Source organism: Suncus etruscus, chromosome 3 (assembly GCF_024139225.1).
Source record: "Suncus etruscus isolate mSunEtr1 chromosome 3, mSunEtr1.pri.cur, whole genome shotgun sequence".
Lineage (NCBI taxonomy): Eukaryota > Metazoa > Chordata > Mammalia > Eulipotyphla > Soricidae > Suncus > Suncus etruscus.
Window position 1 is genome coordinate 69,225,796 of NC_064850.1, and position 21,339 is coordinate 69,247,134.

Below are 21,339 nucleotides of genomic sequence, written 5' to 3' on the forward strand. Positions count from 1 at the left end.
GTAACTATTATTCTATTTTTTTATGTCAGTTAAAAAATGTAAAAGTCTTTTTTAGCCTACAGACCACACAGAGATAGATGTGAGCCAGACTTCCCACAGACTGTTATATCTCAACCCTGGATTATCCCTGTCCATTGCAGTGGAGATAAGTAGATATCAGCTAGTCCTCAGTTCATAAGGAAGAAGAAATTACAAAAATGTGTAAAGGGAAAAACTATTGGAATAAAGCATATTTTGAGTATTTTATCTGAGAAATTGAAGGTAAGTTCTTTATGAAGAATTTTCTCTAACAAAACCACTAGCAACTAGAGGTATGTGCAAAGAAAAAAATAAATATGTCAGAGGTTATTAGCATTTTATCACTATTCTGATGCTATGTTTATGCATTTAAACAGAAAAATTCCTCCAATTTTTAAGCATTTGGGATGCCCAGAGTCAATGTAAGAAACAGCTACTTATCCCACTCACCGAGAGATGTTCACGACCTCTTTTATCAGGATTATCCGTACTTCTGTTTGTGGAGTCCCCAATATCATTTGCTGCAGTCCCATAATCTTTTTATATTAGAACAGGGGAGACAGAAGGAACCAAAAAGTCATCATTGGGCTGCCAACAAACATGAGGCCTATGTTTGACCAAGAACAGAGCCAACAAATCACAAAAATTCCAAACCATTGACAACATGGGTGGCAAGAACCAGTAACTGAATCTTGGACGAAATCCATTTCAACATTAAGATTGCTCATGCCAAACTTTTATCCAATCCAGTCTTTACATCATTGTTTTTGCTATTCAATTTCTAAATCAGACTGGGTTTGTCTTTGGATAAGACAACATATCTTTTTTTATGAAAATGTTAATGCAAATGCAAAAGAGAAACAATTGCCTAAAGGACACAGATTTGTAGAACTATAAATATATTTAGAGATGAAATCTAATTGCTGGCTTTACAACTGAAGATATCAGGAAAAAGTTAATTGACTAGACAACAGTCACCTGGTAAGAAGACAGTAACTAGATGTCATCAGACTTGAAATCACCAAAATACACTTAGGGCAACCTGTATTTCATTTGCATATGCAGCATTCAATTAATATGGAATGTGGAATCAGTATTAATGTGGAAGCTCAATTCACATGTGAACTCTTTTGGGAAAAGTTCTGACTGTCAATATTTTGTTTTCACAATTGATAGAAAACACCATACTTGAAATTGGAAGGCTATGTTCTTCAATCACTTTTCAATCACTTTTGATCCAATTTAAGTTTACATGGATTAGAATAGTGACCAATATTATTTTGTTTGTAGTCAAAAATTTGTATTAACATAATTATATTAAAGACTGAAATTCTCATATGCTGCTTATAAATGTCTTTGTTATTTTGAATGATTATGATGCCTTCAATTTCCATACTGAACAAACAACCTTATTGTCAGACCTAGATAAATTTCTCTCAATCAGGTTGGCCTTAAAGAAGCAAGTTAAATAATGTTTTAATTAACAAAGTATATTTTGAATATGAATGAAACTAGAAAAGCCACCCATTTGCTTTGTTGATATATTATTAATTTTAAAATTACATTTTCATAATAAACTATTTTAATCATTGAGATGTGAACTATTTTAATATCTTTCTCTTTATATTCTATACATGACTATGAACTTATGACTTATATGAATGACTTATATCATTAGCGTATCTTTGTTCAATATTACATTTTATATCAATGATCCAAAGTGGAATAAGAGACTAATAGAAAGGTAAATTTTAGAGTCTTCAAGTTATTGGAAAAAAAAATAAAATATGACTTTTAAAGTAGAATCACTACTGTAATCTATTATATAATTTGACACAATATTTAGACAAAACTAAAGAAATAAAATCAAGGTGTACATGTGTAAAGAAAAATATCCAAATCAGATATTAGAGCTAAACATACACAAGAAAAAATTTATTCTCTAGTTAAAATTAGCTCGTTAAATACACACATAGCATCCATGGAATCATTTTTAAGTAAAAATTCAATTTTCATAAATATAAAATTAAATTTTGTAATGTTTCATAAATAAGTATAGTTTTAACACCCTGATTCATAATTTATTTTAAATTTTAAACCAAGATTTGAATTTTAGCTAAGCATTTCCCAAAACAGAGGTTTACTGATTATGGGTATGAATGGTGAAAAATCTGTTAAAAATGTATCCCAAAAATCCAGTTAATATAGTAAAGTGGAAAGGAGATCTTTATTTAAAAGGTAATATGGGTCCTTTTGATTTGTTCTATTTTATTCTTTCTATTTTATTCAAGAGCATCCTCCAAGGAAGATAGTTTAAAACCCAGAGGTTGGTTTGGTTTGTCAAAGGTTGATATACCTTTCTCAACAGTAATCAATGCAAAATGGGTTCAATTGCATCTAGATTCAGGCACAAAGAGGGTTGCTGAAAATGCTCTCATCTTTGGAACACTATCAGTAGCTATTCCCTTTTCCTTTCTTCCATCTATGGACATGATAGTTAGCCCCTCTGCTGACTCTATCTAGTCACTATAATGAGAAAGAAATTGACTTCAGTAAAGTTTTCACAAGAGAGTGTAAAGATGAGAACTCGGGGCTGGAGCTGTGGCACAAGCAGTAGGGTGTTTGCCTTGCATGAGCTAACCTAGGACAGACCACGGTTCGATCTCCAAGCCAGGAGCAATTTCTGAGTGCATAGGCTGAGTGTCACCGGGTGTGGCCCAAAAACCAAAAAAAAAAAAAAAGATGAGAACTCATGACATGGTGAGTGAGTTGCTAATTTAATCAACCCATCAAATGCTTAACTTTGAAGGCTCTTGTCCATGACCCAAACACCTTAATCATATAAAAACATAAATTTTAAATGGGATTTACTGTCATAGGTAGAAGCTGATATGCCTCCCTTTTCTTGGTAGCTTTATCTTTTAAACAGGTAATTAGTTCCCAATTATGGAAACATGTCTTTTCAGAGGAATAGATTTACTACTTCCAAGAAAAAGTATGAGAGGAAAAAGCTATTTACGGTACTAAAATTATCAAGGGAGAACAACCATCAATACTGAATAATTTTTGAAATAGAATTTAGTCCTATGTAATGCTTGATGTGACTATTTAACAGAGCTTAAAGGTCATATTTCAGTGGTGTATTTCATTTTAGAGAAACAATTTCAAAATTACAAAATAAAGAACAACATGATAGCTACCTGGGTCATAAAATATTTCAGACTCATTTGTGTATTCACCTAAAAAGCAAAAAACAAAACAACTTGTAAGCATACAATTGGACTAAAAAATTGCTAATTTATACCAACAAAATAAATTCAATTAATATATTTAACCAAACATATTCTTTTACAGGATCATTAAATACAATTATGCTATTTTCTTTAAATGTTCCACAATATCTACACTTCTAAAAATTATAAAGAGAAGTCACTAATAACTTTGGCTGGAAATAAACATCAGAATTCAGAGGACTAAAGGGATACTAGAGGAATTAAGGTATTTTCCTGCATGTGGTTGACCTCAGTTTAAACCCTAAACCGAGCCAGAAGTGACCCAAGTAATGACTAAAGTTGAGCTCTGAACATCTCCAGGTGTGGTTCCCCAAACATAAAAAGCCCTCAGAATTATAGAATATAACACTTTCTTTAATTTTCTTTACTGTTTCTATTATAAAATTTTAGTTTTAATTAAAAATTTTTAAATTAAAAATTACCCCAAAGACAGATTATTTTCATCAAAGTTTGTTAATTTTTTAATGTTTTGTTGTAGGTACTTTTGTAACATCTTGGGAGGCAGTATTGCCTCAAACCTGCTGATACTCAGAGGATTCTCCTGTGTCAGTGCTTCATTCCATCATGCCTTTGAGGGATAAGAAGGGACTGAGATTCAAACCCATGTCTCCTGAATAAAAAAACATGTATTCTATCCAGAGCATTGAGCGACCTTGCCACGAACATGTCATTGCTCACCTTGTATGATGTATAAAGTGTATGTATTATATATCATATATCTTTTATAACTATATATCTATATGGTCTTCAGGGGAAGGGAAGGTTCAGGATATAATAACTTTTTTATGGCCCAGATATAAAGCAGAAAGATTAAATAGCTTTCTACAATGAGACTGCTTATGCTATAATTGCTATAATATGTCTGAGAAAAATTTAAAAGTATTTTAAGGACTGATTCTATAGTCATTGGGATAATCTGAACACTGTCTTAAAGCACTGCCATGAGAACTTGCAAAATTATTAGATTTTTTTAAAAAAATCACCATCAGTAAGAACTAGTGGCTAAAACATTTGCTAATAAGTTTCCATCCAAAACTAAGCAGAGTGTCTATTTGAAACCCTACTTGGAAATAAAATATTAATATAGCATTTAAATGATTATAAAACTAATTTGTTAAGTTACTTACTATTGTTTTAGTCTTTACCATGTGAGAAAGGAAAACTTTTTAAAAATTAATTTAATAAAACCAATGTGAATTACAGTCTTTCACAGTTGTATTTTAGTGAATTAGGGCCATTCGCACCACCAATGTCGACCTCCCTCTCTATAGTACCCAGTATGCATCCCATACCTCCACCCATAACCCCATGGACTATATGTGTGTAACATTTTGTGCATTGCTTGTTATAGTTTGGGTCTCTTGATTCAATTATTCTATTGTTGTTGATTTTGGCTTGGGTATTTTGGTCTGACCATTTTTTATTTCCACTCAATGGACCTGGGACCACATGGCCCCTGGGTCCCATCCATATCTTTTTCTTTTCTTAATTTGGTAAAAGGACATAGAAATATAAGGTAGAACAAGAGGATTCATGTTCTATGGTTCTATAAAAAAAGGCAGGAGCCTCTATCTAGAAGCTATAAATAAAATTGAAAGAAAAAAAAGGGGGGCAGATGTGGCTACTTTTTTTTTTTACATAGGTGCAGTAAATCTTGGGGAAATTAGAAAGGAAATTCCTTTGGCCTAAGAGATACAGGGCGTCTCTACCCATAAAGATACTGTCATAAGACCGACTACAGGCCAGGCATGCTAGTTGTCAAACCCGAGAAAGCAAAACTTATTAATCATAAATCTTGTTCAGTTCTCATTTTATTTTTGAACTCTTAACAAAAAGTGCCATTTAACGTTGAGACATGAGTCAATTTTCTGATGTTATGCTCACTAACAATCAAGGTTAGTCTAAATAAAGAACCAAATTATAGTGACCCTAATGGACAAATCAGAAATTCAACATAATTGAACTAAAACAAGTTTGTTCTCTCTCTCATTATCTCTCTCCTTTTCTCTATCTTTTGAATTTCTATTTGTCTTTCCTTTTTTGGCTACTAGTTCTTTTTTGGCTACTAGTATGAGTATTCATACTCAATACTGTATTAATACTGTTTTTAGTACTTAATAACTTTAAATACTTTAATAATCATCACCAAAAGAATCTAATTTCCATGTACTACCATGTATGGTGGTACAATTTGCACACTTGACTCAAAACCAAACCCTTTCTTCTGGGAACCACCATTCTGTTCTTTAGATTTAAGAATTTTATGTTGGCAGGTGAAAACTTAATTAAATATTTGGGATGCATCACAATGCCATGCATATTTAACTTTCTATACATTATGTGGCATGATTTGGTTACATTATGACATTTCTGAAATTGCATAAGATACACTAAGACAACATATGTGATGACCTTTGTGTCACTCTGTGTAAAGATATTGATTCCAGTAAATCTCAATTACATTTTAAATTTTATTATCACAAACTTCATATCAAACCATTTGGATAGCAGAATTTTTTTTTTTTTTTTTTTTTTTGGTTTTTGGGCCACACCCGGTGACGCTCAGGGGTTACTCCTGGCTATGCGCTCAGAAGTCGCTCCTGGCTTGGGGGACCATATGGGACGCCGGGGGATCGAACCGCGGTCCGTCTCCTAGGCTAGCGCAGGTAAGGCAGGCACCTTACCTCCAGCGCCACCGCCCGGCCCCGGATAGCAGAATTTTTATATGTAATGTTAGTATGATTTACAGAAGACAGAGGCTGTGTCTTGAGAAGTGTTTGGAAAGCTATTGTGCAGTCTAAGAGGTAATTAGGTGAATAAAACAACAGTGAGTCCCAGCACAAAGTTCACAAGATATTTTCTTATGTAAAGGAAAGGATTTAAGTAATGGTGGTTTGGGGAAAGAGTAATAGTACAGCGAGTAGAGAGCTTGACTTGCTATGCTATAGCATGGAAATCCAAGACAGAGGGAATTCCTCAGATACTGAATTTAATTTTAAAAATTTGGATAGTTGTAGATAAACCCTTATCATTTGTCCAAGACTGCAGATTTTCTTCAGATATGAGTTTTTCTGCACCAAAATTAATCCTTATTTGTCCTCAAGTCCCCAGTATTCCTGTATAAGGGATGGACCTATACTCTACCAGCTGCTAATATCAGACAATCCTGTAGAATAAAAGTACTGAGGCTTTGGGGGAAGATCTATATAAAATACATACTGAAAAATAGTTAAATTTAGTTAGAGAATATTGATTTATGAATTTCTTAATTTAAGTTCTTAATATAATATTAATATAATATTTTAATAACCCTACCACTATTGTCATCTCTCATCATCAGTGCTTCCATATTCCAACATCCTGTATCCTATAAACCATCCCATCCTTCACCCCCTGCCTACCACCCTGACAGGCACCTCACTTTCTATAGGTAAGACAAGTCATAAATACATACAATCTCTGTAAGACACACATTGTAAGGGGCATAATAAACACCCCTGCCATAGAAATCTCTGATAGCTTTGGAAAAAAAAAAGTTGATGTGAGTGATCAAGTTACTCATAAAAACTCCAGAAAAGTTTAAGAATGCTAATCCAATTAAATTGATACAGAAAATGCAAGGTATAGAAAAATTACTTTTGAAATGGGATTGAAACAAATAGGTTCATTATATTCTGAAAAACATATAATTTACCAGATTTCATTTTAATATATGACTTTCCTACCAAATTTATCAACAAAACCTTTAGATCATGTCTCAACTTTGTTTTCACAGAGATTTGAGAAGTACTATTACTATTATTTCATTGACAGTAATAATCATATTTAGGGCAATATTGTATAACAAGCAGAGAGACAATGGGGGATAGAAAATAAAGGATAATTTTCCTCTCTAATATACTATGCTCTGTAGACTATATAATACTCTCTCTATATATATGTATATATATAGAGTATATATATATATATATATACATATATATATATATACTATTTCTATGGTGAAGTTCTATTCACCATTGAAACAAATGGCATTGAATGTACAAAAGTCTAGCATATTGAAAAAACATTCAGATTCAAAGTTTATAAAAAAAAAAAAAGCTGGATCACATTAGTTTAGTCCCTCCAGAGTATTAAGCACAGAATTTTTGTTTCTAACAACTTCTCTGTGAATGTCCCTTGTGATGTCTACCCTTCCACTAAGACGGTGTTTACTAACGTTGTATTAAGTGGCAGGAAAGTAAAATAATCACTACTTCCTTTATGGACTCTGGCAATGGTCAAATTTTTTCTTTTACTTTTTGAAGACTTTTATTAATATTTCTGGATTTGAAGTTGCTAGTTATTTTTAATACTTTACTTTTAAATTATAATATATTTATTTAAGCCCCATGATTAAAACATGTTTGCAGTTGGTCAAATATTTTTAATGTTCTGCTGTTTTTAAGTATTTTCTTTCTCCTCTTACATACATTAAAAACTTGTATTACATACCATCATCCCTTTAGTAAACATAGAAAACCATGGGGATAGATGTTGAATGAAAAGGGCAAAAATTGTTACCAAATGGCTTTGGACTGGAGAGGGGGATTTGATGAGAAGAGTGAATGAAAATGAGTGGGTGAAGCATCTGAGCTGAGAACCAAGGTTTGCAATGTAGATTTAAAAACTGTAAAGCTTTCTTGAATACTCTACCAGTAGCTCATTTCAAGTAAAAAATATGAGATTTAGGTAGCAGGAGTGACATTAACACATAATGCTTCATGTTAAAAAAAAGTGAAAAATGGGCTTCCTATAACTCCTATTATTCTCATAAAGACCAGACAATTTTCTTGCCTACAGCTCACTCAAGAGCATAAATGCAATCTTTTTAACTAAAAGAGGAGCTCCAAGCATGAATGCCTACTTGTTTATGTCTAAACTTAATTTTCTAAAAGTTTTTGGTGCATCTTCATTTGCTATCTTCACTTTTACTGCCACATGTCACTTAATCATGAACTGTATATAAATCAGTGTTCTCAGTAAGCAATGCCACCTAATCATGTGTAGACTATCATGTTTATATCTCCTTAATTATTGTCAATGAGGTTCATGCAAGAACAAAGTTGGTTAAAAATGTATTAAACCAGTTAACTATTAATCCCTGTATTAACTAGTTCTGAGGCCTGCTTGATGGGTTACCTATAGACAGAATAACAGAGCCACACTGCAATTATATGTGCACTCTGGCACAGTTCTGTGTGAAGCATGACATTTGATACTTCCAGGAGACAGACTCTTTGGAATTTAAGCTTTAGCCAAGGAAGATAAAATCATATTTCCTCCAAAGTATCAAACCAAAGCACTTCATCCTCATAATTCTTGTTGAAAAATTTAATGTTAGGGCTTTTAGCTTCCATCTTCTAATCTCATGAGTAAATCTTATAACTTTATGAAAATCTTCAGAGTGAATATTTATAACTTTAACTGCAAGATTCTAAAATTAAAAGAAAAACACATTTGTAACACATATTAAAAAGAAACGTGAAAAATTGATATTCTGACAGTAGGGTTTACATTTCACCCTGCTGTAAAAATTTAAAAAATACTAAAAGAGGCAGTAGACACATCTTTTTTGCATTCCTTTAAGCTTTCAGTCTCTCTCTAATACTCTTTTTTTAAAAGGGATTTTCTTTTTATTCTATTTGTAATATGTTTTATGTGGTCTTGAAAATATATCTTAAAGAATTCTAAATCATAAGGTAATAGCAAAATGATTATTCTTTGCTAATCAAAAATCCTGGCTATTTCTACAGTACTTTTTTTGTGAGAATCAATCTTTTTATTTGCACATCCTTACCCTATCCCTTTAATAATGGTAGGCTCAACTCAGGGCCAAAAGCATAGTTCAGATGACTGGGTTTTATATCTTATCAAATGAGTAATATGCTACACAGGTATGGATTGCTTCATCCTTAGTCTATAGAAGCAGAATCTTCTATAAAAATGTTGGTAGCTGATAACATTGGCTTTAGCAACTCAAGAACTTTATTTCATAATTATGAGTTAACATTAGTACTCTTGAATTAACATTAGTACTCTTGAGACATGCAGAGTTATTACAGTATAAATCTTAATTATTATGAACAGTATTAGTCCATGGCTAAATCATACTCTTCTGGTTATTTAAAATAGAAAATCAGGTAGGGCATTTCTGTTTTTTCAACTCCTAAGTAAAGAAGAAAGACCTGACAAATAACCTAAAGAGCTGACAAATAAGGGGGCTTTACATGTTCCCAACATATGACACTGGGAAAACTTTTCTTTCCTACATTCACTAGCCTGAGCACAATAAATCTAGATTTGCCAGTTTGGGAGCTCTCTCTCAGTACTTCGGAGTTCTCTAGTTTTTTCAAATGTGTAGAAGTTTTTGATAAAATAACAAAATGATAAGTTGTGGTGAAAACTTCCAATATTTGTCATTTGTTCCTAATGTACATTTTGCATAGGAGACAACTGCTCCTGAGTTAGGAAGCATAAACCACTAACTCCTACTGCTTCAGCACTTAGGAGCTGTGACATTCCTCCTGAATGAATGGGCAATATGTGAACCTGAAAGCTTTAAACCGAAAGCTTTAAACCTTTAAAAGCTTTAAAATGGGCATTTTAATATCAGATACCTTGGATAGGTCTGCTTTCTTAATCCACACACTTATCACACGAGTAATAAGTACAAACATAGAAATATATGATTGGAAATTATTAAAACATGAATTGTTTGATCAGAAGGCAAAGACTTCAGGTTTATTTCTCATGATAATTAATTTCTTTGCCATTAATTTCTATTTTAAAATCCATTTCAAAAGAGATACTCTCACTACCTCTAATCACCACTTTGTCTTCCTGCACATTTTAGTTTCCAGGAAGGGCATTTTTTTCTATGTAGGATTAAATTCTAACAAGAGACACAGAATGGATCAATTTCATCTTAGACAAGTCTTATTTTTGGTCTGTAAGCTGAATAGGATACAGAGAATCTTTGAAGCATCCTCAGCTGACCTGAACATCCCATATTGCATGCCTGCCCTGCTTTCCACTCACTTACCCATAGCCTCTATAAATCTGGGTGATATCTCCTGGAGTCATTTTGCTTTTTGTCAAATCTAAATGTCAAACCTAAATCTCCAATTAGTCTATTTATTATTTATTACAGTTCATATCCTCGGGGAGTCACTGAGGTACATTTGATGGATGTCTAACCAGTTTTCTAGTAGCTGCCCCATGCTCTACAAGACTGACATGAATGGCTGTCACTATTCATAGCATAACTCAAGGACTTGCAGCACCAATACCATTTGGGAACTTATTGCAAATGCACAATCCAAGGCATTTCTCCAGTCCTATAGAGTCAAGTATGTATTTTAAAGACTCCCTATCAGATGAGTCTTCTCTTAGAGATTGTCATTTATTAACTTGGCTCCTGTTATTATTATTGTTTGTTTTGTGGAAGGGATGGTACCACAACCTGGTAATATTCAGTGCGTACACCTTGCTCTTCACTCGTGGATAATTTCTGGCAGAGCTCAGGGTAACATATAGAGTGCCAGGGATCCAAACTAGGTCAATTGTATGTAAGGCAAGTATTCTATAAAACTATCTTGCCTCCTTCTTTAATGTCTAGGCATTCTTAATCTATAATATTAAGATTCCTTCTAAGTTTCTTACTGTCTCTTGCACTCATTATGTGTCATGTGTAGCTTACAAGTGCTTTAAGTGATGCCAATAAATGCTGCTTTCACCTCATATCCCAGAAAAGACACATGGAATATAAACACTCGAGAATTAAAGACCCATCACCTACTAGGTTTGGAATAATTTACTATTCACATGCTTTTGTCAACAATTAAGTGATATGACCAATCCTTTGCCCCAATATAAAAGTACCTTCATGACCAGGTCCTTGCATGAAGTGAGCAAAAATCTCTTTTTCATCCTTTCCATATTCATTCTTGGCTACTAACATGTAGTTCCCATTGTTCACATGAGTAGGATTATCCAGCTGGAGGCAGCCATGGTATTCCGTATGATTGGTAACATGGATTTTAGTACAGATGTATTTGGATTCATTCAATATTGCCCCTTTGTAGAACCACTGAAGTGCTGGCTTGGGGTTGCCTTTCACAGTGAATGGAATGCACCAGTGGTGGTCTGAAGTTGGAGATTCGATAAATGTGATAGTTGGAGCAACTAAATTGAAATAAAAAGAAAGTTAATAGCATCAGAAAGCTCAGAATTCTTTCCATCTTCAGATTTGTACATTGATAAGGGATTTTATCCACTTATTATTTGGTTTAATAAAGCATAACCAGGAATTCTGGAATCAGAACTAATTTAACGTCCTGTAGAGAGTTTCAGAAAAACTCTTTTCCCAGTTTTACCCATAATTCATAAGTACTTTTCAAATCTGTTTAGTATGAGAACCAGGTCTAAACAGTGGACAAGATTCACTTTAGGTAAACTTTGCTTTGAAAAAAAAATTATGCTCTTGGTATAAATTTACAGTGCTTCACTAAATAATACAAATGACTTTGCAAATCATGCCTGAAATCATGATCTCACAACTTATATAAAACAAATCCAACAGATCAATATAACAAATATTGTTACTACTGTTACTAGTATTGATTGTTATAAAGTACGATAATTGGTACTTGTCATTGATTGATATTATCAAATGCTATTTAAAATTAGAACGTTAATTTTTAGTACAATTCACTATTTGCTATGATTTCAGATGGCAATTGTTTATTCTTTCAACATCAGTATTTAAAATCTTTTTGTTTGTTTGTTTGTTTGTTTGGGTCACACCTGGCGATGCTTAGGAGTTACTCCTGGCTGTCTGCTCAGAAATAGCTCCTGGCAGGCACGGGGGACCATATGGGACACCGGGATTCGAACCAACCACCTTTGGTCCTGGATCGGCTGCTTGCAAGGCAAACGCCACTGTGCTATCTCTCCGGGCCCAGCATTTAAAGATCTTATTTGAACCTAGTCAAACACATTGATGATCTTAACGAAGTATAAAGCACTTATGCTTTGGCAGAAACAAACAATATCAACTTAATAATCAGAAAGAGGGCACTTATCCTGAATGAAAAAAATTTATAATTTTCCAGCATTGTTTATTTTTATTTAGTATAACTTTGACAATTATAAAATTGAGGACTGGAAAAGACCTTCAAGATCTAAAAGCATCATTTATCCAATGAATGAACCCAAGTCCAGTAAGGTTAAGTAAATTGGTCAAAGTTACTGAGGCAGGGAGAGCTGGAAAAAGAATCATCAAGTATTGATGCATAATCCAGTAGCCTCTCCCTTTCAGAAACATTATCTTAGTTGTATAAATTCATTGTGCAAAGGGGAAATTTTCAAACTCCGAACAAGCACACTTTGCAAGGGATCACTGCAATAGTATTTTAATTGTTAATATCCTTTATCACTTATTCCTTCTACTATTTATATTAAAATATAAGGTCAATTTTTCATACCAAGGAAACCTTAAAGACATTTAGTGTAATCAAAAAATATGATGAATTTGAGTACATTTAAATTGATATACATCCCAGTTTTACTCATATAAATGCTCCCAGAATATTCCAGAAGAAGCACAGCTGATAAAATAACCTAATTCATCTTCAAAGTCTGTAGAAAGATTTCCAGTTATCAGAGAAATTCCTTTGAAATGAGTATGTAGTTTCTGAACTCTGCATATATGGAGGAACTTCATCTTAAAAACACATTACATAATATAAGGATACAAATTTTACACTTTATCATTGAAATGCAATCATTTCATACACATCCTAAAATTGTTGTAAAGTAGAATAGTTTAAATATATGATAGCATATATAAAAATTCAATTGAAACACAACTTAGGAGGGTTTGTAGTTACAAACCCAATTAAGGAACATACATATAGATAAATATGTTAATAGGACTGTGTTACAAACACAAAGGGCACAATAGTGTAGAGATAGAACTTACCTCTTCCCACCATCCCAGGGCTGAGGCCTAGGATCACCTATTACTGCTACCATTCTCAAATAAGTTTTTGATGAGATTTTCTTTTACGAATTTAAGTTGGAATCTTGTTGCATTAGTTAGAGAATAATATGACTTCAGGATGGGGGGGTCAAATGATGTGGAATTAAGAACCATTAACCTAATTGCTGTCACAGTGGTACTGGCATAGGAGTACAGTGGGTGATTTGAGTGGTTGACTCTATCACATACTAAATATGTGTCAGGAGTGACACTAAAAATTGTATCAATGCCATGTGTCTACATGAGTAAAATAGAATTTTATACTTATATTCAGATTCACTCATGTTTTCATAAGGGAAATCTAAATTAAATGCTCTTAGTTTATATCATGTTAGCTCAGAATTTGCAATAATATGAAGCACAACTGATTTTTAACTTTATACACATTGATGCTGAATATCATAGTGTAGAATGATAACATATATGTCTTGTTATTTATAATTTCAGAAAGTATTGCACACACATGAGGAGCATTAATATTCTACATCTTAGGATCAAAGTGGTAGCACTGTAGCAGGGTATTTGCCTCGTACACGGCTGACTCAGGATGAACCTGGGTTCAATTCCTGGTATCCTATATGAATTTCTAAGCCAGAAGTGATTTCTGAGTTCAGAGCCAGGAGTAACCTGGCTACTGAGTGTGGCCTAAAAAGCAAAAAAAATATTATACATCTTAGTTTTAATGCATTTAGAAAATTAAAACGTATAGTCAGTTTCTGCAGGTGATAATTTAAATCTAACTTCTTCAAACTTTCTATAAAAACTTTATGTTAAAGAGGCTTTTTGTCTTGACAGTATGATTAGATGTTTGTGAACAGCCAGCTGATACTTTAGGACACTCAACTTTAAAGCTTCTCTTTTATAGAGAAAAAAATTTAGAAACTGGTTAATGAGAATTAAAACTAAAACTTATTAACAAGCAGACGAAAGCCAGCTCAAAGTATATGCTGTGAAGAAAAGACAAGAGAAATAACAGGAGACAGGGTTAGGTTGAAAAAGAAACTTCAAAACACAAGAAATGAGCGAGAGAAATTAGCAAAAATAGCACAAGGGAAAGAGGCAGAGAACAGTTAAGTACAAAAACACTGAATAATTTCTAAAAACAGACAGCAAAAAAGTACATGGGTAAACAATCATTTTCTACTAAACACATATGCTAGTCTGATTACGTACAATGTACAGTGAGGTTGACAGAATCTTGATCTTCTCCTACAATATTTTCTGCCACACATGATATTTGTTTTCCACTGTCATCAGATGAAATGTTAGTTATCCTTAAGGATCCCTGTGTCTGGCTTGAATCATTCTACAAATAAATGAACAAACAAAAATAATCTTTATTAGAGCTGACCCCAAAGTGACAAGATTTGAGGTTTCTTCCTCTAAGGGACATACATTATTTTTAAAAGGTTTCTAATCTGAGTCAGGCTTAGACAAAAGTATAAATCCAAGGTTATTATTTTATCTCTCCATATTTCAATTGTTTAATGTATGGAGTTGATTTAGTCCTTGAATTCCAACTGACCATTTTCCCAGGGAGAAGACCACCAGGAGAATAACTTACCTTGCTCACAAGGAGATAACAAGGTCACTAGAGTAACAGACTCTTCATTCTATTAGGTATTCATAACTCAAGTGCATTAGACCTTTTAGATTAAGAATAAAATTGTCTGTGTTCATATGAAATATGAACTATTAAACAAGAAATGTTAAGACACTTGGTTTTTTATGGGATAAAATTTTACCTAATTTTTATTAAAGGTCAGATAACATGGCTTCATCTTAAAATTTATAGTATTAATGTATGATATTATTGCACCTCTCCACCTCCAAAATGCTCAAGACCCCTATTACTGCCTCTCTGTCTTCTCAAGACTGATCTTCATTCCTCCCATAACTCTTACTCTATTTGTTAATCCGTTTTATAATACAGGTTAAGGGTTTAAGATAAACTTAAGAAAGTTGTCTATTAGCTAGCCATACACAAGTCTTACCATATGTTTGGAAATCAGATTACCAACATCCCAATACAAATTTGGGGCTGGATCGCCTGCAACACTGCAATATAAGATGATAGAAGTTCCTTCCTCCACTGTAAGGTTGGGTGCAGCCAGATTTGCTGATGGCAAACCTATAAAACAAAAGCAAAATAGAAAAAAATGAAAGTTAAAAACTGAAAACTACACTTTAGAACAAAGATACATTATTCTCAAAGTCTGAAGTAGGGTCAGGCTACTGACAAGCTATAGAGACTTAGTTAACATAAAATGTATGGCAAGACAATTTGAAAACAAACTATGCTCATTTATAGATGTGTAATTACATATAACCTTTTACTTAAAATATCACCAGAATATAGAGAATGCTTTCTATCTACTTCACTCTGTTCTACAATTACTAATACAGTTTTTGAGGGAGAGATGGTGGGGAGGGAGCCTGACAACTGGTGTTTAGGAAATCTAGAAAACCTACAAACAATTCTCAGCCAAACAATACAGCAAAAGTGGGTGGATGTGGTGCTGCTTGGGTTGCGTTGTGCCTGTTATAGTGGACCCCAACATATAATATTGTGGGTCTCCAGCTGCAGTTGGTGACTCTTGGAGAGGGAGACCAGGTTAGACTGGGAATCTAACAAAGTTGGGCACAAAACCAATTAAGATGGAAATTAGAAAGATTGAGCTAGAAAAAATATGTAGTTTTAATAAATTTTTCAGACAGAAGTTTGGCTATCAAAGCATTAAATGCTTCAAAGCTAATTAAGTCATAAGTAATTATGATGAGTGATAACTGGACAAACTATGACAATTAAACATTATATGAATCCTTGTCCATTAAAGTTTTAAATTTACTTTTGAATGAATAAATTCTTTAATCAAATCACCATGAGATACACAGTCACAAAGTTATTTATAACTGAGTTTCAGTCATACAATGTACAACACCCTTCACCAGTGTACATTTCCTGCAATCAGTGTTCCTAGTTTCTCTTTTGCCCACCACCCTGTTTTCCCCATGTCTGCCTCTGGGGCAGACATTTTTCTTCTTTGTTTCTGTTTCTCTTCCTTTCTCTCTCTCTCCCAGTCCTTTCATTTTTTCCTATTCAACACTGTGGTTTGCAATATTATTACTGAAGTTGTTTCATGCATATCACTTTAATCTCCTTTCAGCATCCTGTTCTTATCTAGAGTGATCATTTCCAACTTTCATTGTCTGTCTGCTCCTATTTGTGACAGCTTCCTACCATGAACTGGTCCTCCTAGCCCTTGTCTCTTTTATTTCTGGATAATAATACATACTATATTTTTCCTGTATTCCACAAATGAGTGCAATTATTCTATGTCTATTCCTCTCCTTCCGACTCATTTGCTCAGCATAATACTCTTCATACCCATCCATATATAAACAAAATTTATGACTTCATTTTTTCTAATAACTGTGCAATATTGCATTATGTAGATATACCACAATTTCTTTATCCAATCATCTATTCTCATGAGGGCATTTTGGCTTCCAGATACCAGCTATTGTAAATCGTGTTGCAGCAAACATAGGTGTGCAGACAGGTTTTCTGCATTGTGTTTTTAGACTCTCAGGGTACATTCCTAGGAGTTCTGTTACTGGGTCATATATAAGCTCAGTTTCTAGGGATTTTTTGAATATCAATATTGTTTTCCATAAAGGCTGGAGCAGTAGATATTCCTACCAGCAGTGAATGAGAATCCCCTTCTCTTTGAATTCATGCCAACACCATTTGTTCTTTTTCTTTGGTGATGTGTGCCACTCTCTGTAGTGTGAGATAATATCTCATTGCTGTTTTGATTTGCATTTCTCTCATGATTAATGACATGTCACGTGAAGTCTTTTAAAATCCTTAGAAAATATTTATCAATGACTATTAAGGCTTATGATTTTTTATACTTGAAGGGAACATAATTATTATATGTTAATATTTTAGAAGCTAGTTTTTCTTTATTGATTTAGGCATCACTTCATTAAACTATCACATTTATTGGAAATTAGTGCTTGATTTTTTTTTCTTACATGAAGAGTGTCTCACAGTTATGACCATATATGTTAGGTCTTGCCATTCAATTAAATTCTTTGTTTAGTATTAGAAACTCTATTTAAACTGTGCACATTGATCTATGATACCTCACTCATCTAAAAGCAAACCAGAAGTCAAAAGGAGTTTGATTTTCAACAATATGTAGCCATATCTCACCTACCATTTCAATATACTTTGCATAAAAGTACTGACTTTTATGACTCAATTTTTTCTAAAAAATTCCATTATTCTTTACTACCAAAGGTAGTAAAAACACTATCAAGGTGTTTTTTGTATATATCTCATTACCATCCCACCTTCAGTAGAAGAATTCTAAACAAGACCTAACATTCCATGACTGTTGTAGCCTTTACCTGTCATCATTGAATAGAAAGCAAAGCCACATATTTTACAGGATTTCCCAAAGACCCTCACTATTCTGAAAACAAAACAAAACAAAACAAAAAACAACAATAAAGCATAGAAGTTACCCAGAGACAAAGCAGTTAGAAGACTATGCATTGGGTCACAAGTGAGGAGTCCTAAACTCTAAAAACTTGGCTCTACTTTAATGAATCAATTGTTTCTCTTCTCCCAATGTGTTCTTTTTATTTTTTAATATAATTTTTATTTTGATCATAGTGTCTTACATATTGTTGACAATAACATTTTAGGTACATATTTACATAAAATCAGGGGGGATTCCCATCACCAAATTGTCCTCCCTACACCTCCGTTTTTGTCCTACCTCCCATTTCCTCTTCCCTCACCCTCAGGGCGGCTAGAATATGTGGTCCCCTCTGTATCCAACCCACTACTTAGTAGTCTTGCCCCTGTTTGGTCTTGATGCCTCCCTTATCTCCCCCTCTAACTGTAGGCAGGACTAGCTAGTTCAAGTTGCATGATTTTGCCTAATATGTAGAAATGCTTTCACACAACTTCACACTACACACAACACACTTTGTTTTCATGTGATAGCAAGCAGATAAATTCTACTGGCAACTTAACTATCAAATATAATGCTTACCATAGTTTATAAAATTGTAAAAGCATTACTAAGGGATGTGATTATATGTGTGTATCCTAAGGGGATAAACAATGCCTACTCAATAATACATATTACTCTCTCATCATTCAGAATTATTAATCTCTGAGATATGTGATTATATTTTACTGTTTTCTCCATACCATAGCTGATTTTATAAATCTATCTCTTTTTATGACAGTTTTGTGTTTGTTTCTCATATTATAGTGACTTCACTTCAGATTCTAGATGTTTACACATATGTCAAGAGTGAGGTATTAGCAGTAATGTATAGTTAACAACTGTCAGCTTCATTTTAGGACAATGATATTTTCAGGGTACAACCTGATACCCATGTTATAAAATTATTTTGAGAAAGTAACTAGTTGAATTATTAAGCTAATTTTATTATAAAGTCCTGCTTAGAAGAGAAATAAAAATAAAATTATCATTATTTAGTGTGTAAATTTTTATTTCTACTATGGTATCACAGTCTCATCAAAATTTTTTATAATCCTTTTATTATCCATACTAAACAAAAAACTTTTCATTTTCTGCTGGAGGTGTGTGGATGTTGGGAGGAAGAATAATGCAATCATATACTCACCTTTGCTGAGTCTTTTAGAGATTTTGTAATAAAAACCAAGTTTCTTCTTGGCTTTGACATTGCTAATATTCTTACTAGCATGATCAATCTCTGGGTCAGTTACTCTTCGTGCACGGTCTTTCCTTCTTAACAAGCAATGCGTGCATTCTTAAATCCTGTCCCATTCTGTGTGCATAGATTTATTGGCTATTTTTGTTGTTGTTCTGTTTTACTTTCTTCTTCTTCTTCTTTTTTTTTTTTTTTGGTCCTCATCTAGCAATGCTCATGTGTTATTTTTAGCTGTGCACTCATAAATTACTCCTGGAGATACTCAGGTGACATATGTAATGCTGGGGATCAAGCCCTGGCTGACAAGGCAAACCTTGTACCCTCTGTCTTATCACTATAGTCTGTATTTGTTCTTTCTTAAGGGATTATGAAGTTGAGGCCCTGGTTCTTATTCTTAAGCTAATGGTTTACTTTGCCAATTAACATGAAGAGCAATTCATGCCATCTCAGGTATACATTTCTGGGATAAATTTCTCTCTTTTCTAAGTTTATCTAATAATTTAGAAAATTTATGCTAAATATTTAAATAGATTTGACTAAAAATTTGATATATCCCATAAAATATGATGCATTCTTATTTAAGCCAGTACTACTATAATAATTCCAAAATTATTTAAATTTTATAAATTACTTTATTAAAGTAAAAATACTACTATTTATTGGGTATTATCTAAACTATGAACTCTTGTTAATACTTTAAACTTTTTATTTTATACTTACAAGATTTTAAAGTCAAATATATTGTACTCCTTAGCAAAATAATAGAAATTTGGGGGAAAAAAGTCAATTACCTTTTACATAGTTGCCCTATTGTCAACTATTGGCTCTGAGTTTTAACCTCTACACTACGCCATCTCAGCTAACTACATCTTAGTGCAGATGACAAATACCAAAATATATCCATAATCTAGGAATTGCCTCACTTAAAAAATAATTACATATCTATTTGTGAGGGAACAGTGAGTCTCTTTTATTTATAGAGAAATTGTATCACCCTGTCATAGCAGTTGCCAAAGGAATCTGTTCAAAACTGTCCAAGTCTAGATCTTTTAAATGTAAAGTCTTCCACAAATGAGTAAGCATCTGAGTCATGTTAATTCTACAGTATTAATATACTGGCCAGAGATTCAATAATGGAAAAAACAATCTGTACTTGAAATATCACTTGAGGTTTAATTAGCACAATAAAAAATGAATTGGAAAGCATGAAGAGCCAAGGCAGAAAAACCATTTGCCAGGCACTACTTCCTGGCTTAATAAGATTTGAAATCTCGGCACAAGTACAGAGAAAAACTCAGTAAATGCTTCCAAGAGCTTCTAACTCTACAGTAATAGGATCTGATTTAAGCATCAGAGCCATCTTTCTTTGCACTCTGAGAAACCTCACTGGAGGTTAAGAGATGGCCAACTAGTTATCCAGGCATTTGGATGCCTCTGCATCAGAATGTCTTGACCTGCCTTTGTTCAAGGTCACATAAGTCTGTGTATCTCAGAAATCATTAGCAACCCAAAGGGGGAAAAAAAGATATTTTTAAGATCACACACAAAATGTGAATTTGAATCACCAATGATTTTTGTCTAAAATATCGCTTCTTTTTTGTAGGTCTTAATTAAGGCCCAAGTGTATACATTTCATAAGCTTTTTGTTCCACAGACATTCTTGGAGTGGTATGAATTATATAATTCCCAGAAAATTGCTCACTGGCATAATATTTTTCTATTATTTCTTAAACCTCACAGGTTTTTAAGTAATTATCTAGTTTACTAAACTTTCCCCCACAGTATTTTCTGTGGAATTCTAATTATTCTAATTCATTGATATTCCTTATAGAGAGAAGGTGAAAAGAAATTTCAAGATTAAAAAATGCTATAAAAATCCTGTAAGGTTGGAGAAATAAGAGAGTGGATAAGACACTTGCCTCACATACAGTTTATCTAAGTTTCATCTCCCGTATTTCTATATTTCTTTTAACACTGTCAGAAGTGATCCCTGAGTCAGGACTAAGAGTGGGGCTAGAGAAAGTGCAGTGGGTAAGGTGCTTGCCTTGCACATTCTCTCAGATTCAGTCCTGAGCATCCCAGATGCCGGCCACAAGAGATCTAGGGGCCCAAAGCAACAAGTAATTTATCATGTAGCTACCTCTCCCAAAAAGTTATAAGTCAATAACTATAGACATGCCTGGCCCTAAACTCAAAAGACATTTTTAAATGAAAATTAAA

General features: G+C 33.3%; 1 protein-coding gene across 3 annotated transcripts in view; it reads right to left on the bottom strand.

The window, feature by feature from the left end:
• NTRK2 (neurotrophic receptor tyrosine kinase 2) overlaps positions 1 to 21,339 on the bottom strand; it is a 380,358-nt gene that overhangs the window by 331,079 nt on the left and 27,940 nt on the right. For all 3 annotated transcript variants that reach the window (XM_049770641.1, XM_049770643.1, XM_049770642.1), the window contains 5 exons: positions 15,390 to 15,526; positions 14,569 to 14,701; positions 11,235 to 11,537; positions 3,219 to 3,257; positions 469 to 554 (listed from right to left, as the gene is read on the bottom strand). In XM_049770641.1, the coding sequence (XP_049626598.1) occupies positions 469 to 554; positions 3,219 to 3,257; positions 11,235 to 11,537; positions 14,569 to 14,701; positions 15,390 to 15,526 (698 nt within the window). The remainder of the gene's footprint in view (positions 1 to 468; positions 555 to 3,218; positions 3,258 to 11,234; positions 11,538 to 14,568; positions 14,702 to 15,389; positions 15,527 to 21,339) is intronic.